We start from the raw sequence: 2,816 nt of genomic DNA on the forward strand, positions 1-2,816 counted from the left end.
GCGTCGGTTAACGCGTGACGCTCAAAATCAGATAAAGATAAAGTTAAATTCATGATTTGTTGTAATTTTCGAAAAAATGTGTTCATCATTAATAAAGTATTACTAGTAGATGGTAGAATGAGCAAACATTACTATATTTGTATCTAAATCTTAAGAGTATCTTATCCATCATTGCTTAAGACTATCTTCTTAGTTACAAATTCATAATCATTATAAGACATCTTATTTGACATATACAGGGTGTCTCACAAAACTACCAAAGTTCCTCTTAAGGACATATTTTTGAAGTAATTTTGAAACGAAAATCCTAATACAAAAATGTTGAGGTTACAATAGTTTTTGAATTATAATTGGTTAAAGATAGTGTGTAATTCGAAAACTATTACAGCCTCGATATTTTCGTATTAACATTTTCGTCTTATAATATTCAAAAGAATCCGAAAAGAATCAGAAATAATAATAGAGACTCTAAAAGTATAAATAGTTTTTTACTTATAAGCATTTAAAGTTAGCTTATAATTCAAAAAATTATTCTAGCCTCGACATTCTCGTATTAAAATTTTCGTTTCAAAATTACCTAAAGAATATGTTTTTAAGAGGAAATTCGGTAAAAATATCTTAAAATTGTTTGTTGTAATATCTCGTTAATTATTGCGAAAATTGTCATATGGTTCATATAAGTTTTAAACTCAATTTTTGATCAGTGAATAACACTATGTGATTCATGGACGCTTTTTAAGATACATCTTGTATATTTTTGAACATATTCTTTCAATAAATACAATTTTCCTGCAACATAACATGTTGATAGAAAATGAAATCGTTAGAAACTGTATTCATATTTTAATAAATTTTTTATTACAATATGTGTGACAAATATATATTTGTATGAACTAGAAATGAGTAAATTGTAATATTGTAATTCATAAAAAAAACGCACTACGTTGTTTTGCATAATAAATAAAATTAAGAACAAAAATTAATAATAATAAATTAGACATATTTTGCGTATCTTTAATCAAAATCAATTTTTTGTAGCGCATAATGCAACTCATCCTTTGATACGTTTAATAAAATTTTTTTATGTATATCATTACTTGCATATTCGCATATTAGCAATCTATAATCACCCAGTTTTGCGCAAATATCAAGAGTTTGAGTAATATTAGGTATTTTGTAACCTAGAAGCAAAAATTGCAATAGTATAATTCTTTTTTCACACATTCTCTTATTAATAAATTCTTTTTGTACAAACCATCGAAGGAGCATAAAGATTCGAATTGTCTATAAACATTCATAAAACAAACTTCTTCCACGCCAATTCGTTTGACTTCTACACAAACGGCTTGCAAAAATATTTGCTCGAATTTTGAGCAATGTTTTATTGCTTGAACTTTTGGATTTATTATCATCTCCGACAAAGCTTCATTTACATCTTGTACGCTTACTGTAGTATTATTGCGTGTTTCGGTAATTTCTGCCACTCGACGACAAATGTCCAAAGCGCGGCGAGCATCGCCTGATACTGCAGATACTTTACTAAAATACAAAATACAAGATGCGCTTACAATATTTAATCAAACTTTATTAATTTCATTATAAAAATTAACTATTATAAAAAAATGAGTATAATTCATAGAATTAATAAAAATGAGCTCAGCATTTTAAAAATATTTGGTAATAATAAAGTTATGCATCAATAAAAATATAGATACACACATAAAATATGTCAATATCGAGTATTTAAATAAAGAAATAATAATAAGATTGGAAACAAGATCGTTTATGTGACTTACATCACCTAAGTACGAGAAACGCCACTCAAATATATTAAATACATACATATATTAAATTTGGAGGATTATTAATATTTCAATTGAATTGTGTTAAAAGTCCGATAGTAACGGCGTGCAATCATATTTCTAAGATACATTCATTTAAAGTATATATATTATTAGTTCAATATTTAAATTTAAAAAATTTAAATAAAAAGGCCATGCTAAAATATTATTTTAAATAATGCTTACCGTGCAATTAATTGTATAATTTCATTTTCAAAAATGTCTGTGTTTTTAAGTCTGATTAGTATTATCTCATACAATTGTTTATAATTGTATGGTTCGAAAGTTACTCGAGTAAGACCTAATCGCGACGTCACTCTACCCATTAAAACTCTTTCTGGAAGATCCATAGTATTAGCAATAGTAATAACTACTAATCGAGCAGAGGCTTTTGTAGGCCAGTCCAAAAGATTATATATTACATCCTGTCGTTTTGTACATAATAAATCAAGCTAGAAATTTAATAAAGACAATATTTTAAATTTAAAGAGTTCTTTTACTTATTATTGTTTTAAATAAAGACAATAAAAATGAAGTCAAACAAATAAGATAATAAAGATAAAATAATAAATAAAAATTAACATAATTTAAAAGACAAAATAATCAGAGGGATAGGTTACTAAGATAATTTTTGTACAAGGGCTAGGTAATTCGTCAGCAATCCAAACGTAATTTTGGGTATCCAAGATAATTTTTGATAAATCTAAATAATCTTTAGCGTTCTCAGATACCTTATATACTTAACTTTGCGATTAGTCGCAAAATTTTTAATTTAACACTAAGTTGTGATATCGTTTAACAAAGAGTCTGTGTTACTATTGGTGTTTCTTTTTAAATATTTTTTTATTTTATAAAATATCTATTAATATTTATATTCAATTACTGTTTTGTTAGTATTAAAAAATCTTAAACGTTATGAGTAATCGAACTTGCTACTATCTATATATATATTTGATATTGTTGTAGTGAAGTGTG

The 2,816-nt window shown here is 25.7% G+C and overlaps 1 protein-coding gene across 1 annotated transcript in view; it reads right to left on the reverse strand.

Moving 5' to 3' along the window:
* Nucleotides 1-1,014: 1,014 nt before the first annotated feature.
* Nucleotides 1,015-2,816, reverse strand: part of LOC108756641 (origin recognition complex subunit 1) — a 4,175-nt gene continuing 2,373 nt past the window's right edge. The window contains exons 4-6 of the mRNA XM_018500618.1: nucleotides 2,028-2,293; nucleotides 1,256-1,539; nucleotides 1,015-1,181 (exon numbers count right to left, since the gene is read on the reverse strand). Of these exons, the coding sequence (XP_018356120.1) occupies nucleotides 1,015-1,181; nucleotides 1,256-1,539; nucleotides 2,028-2,293 (717 nt within the window). The remainder of the gene's footprint in view (nucleotides 1,182-1,255; nucleotides 1,540-2,027; nucleotides 2,294-2,816) is intronic.

Source organism: Trachymyrmex septentrionalis, unplaced genomic scaffold (assembly GCF_001594115.1).
Source record: "Trachymyrmex septentrionalis isolate Tsep2-gDNA-1 unplaced genomic scaffold, Tsep1.0 scaffold101, whole genome shotgun sequence".
Taxonomy (NCBI): Eukaryota; Metazoa; Arthropoda; class Insecta; order Hymenoptera; family Formicidae; genus Trachymyrmex; species Trachymyrmex septentrionalis.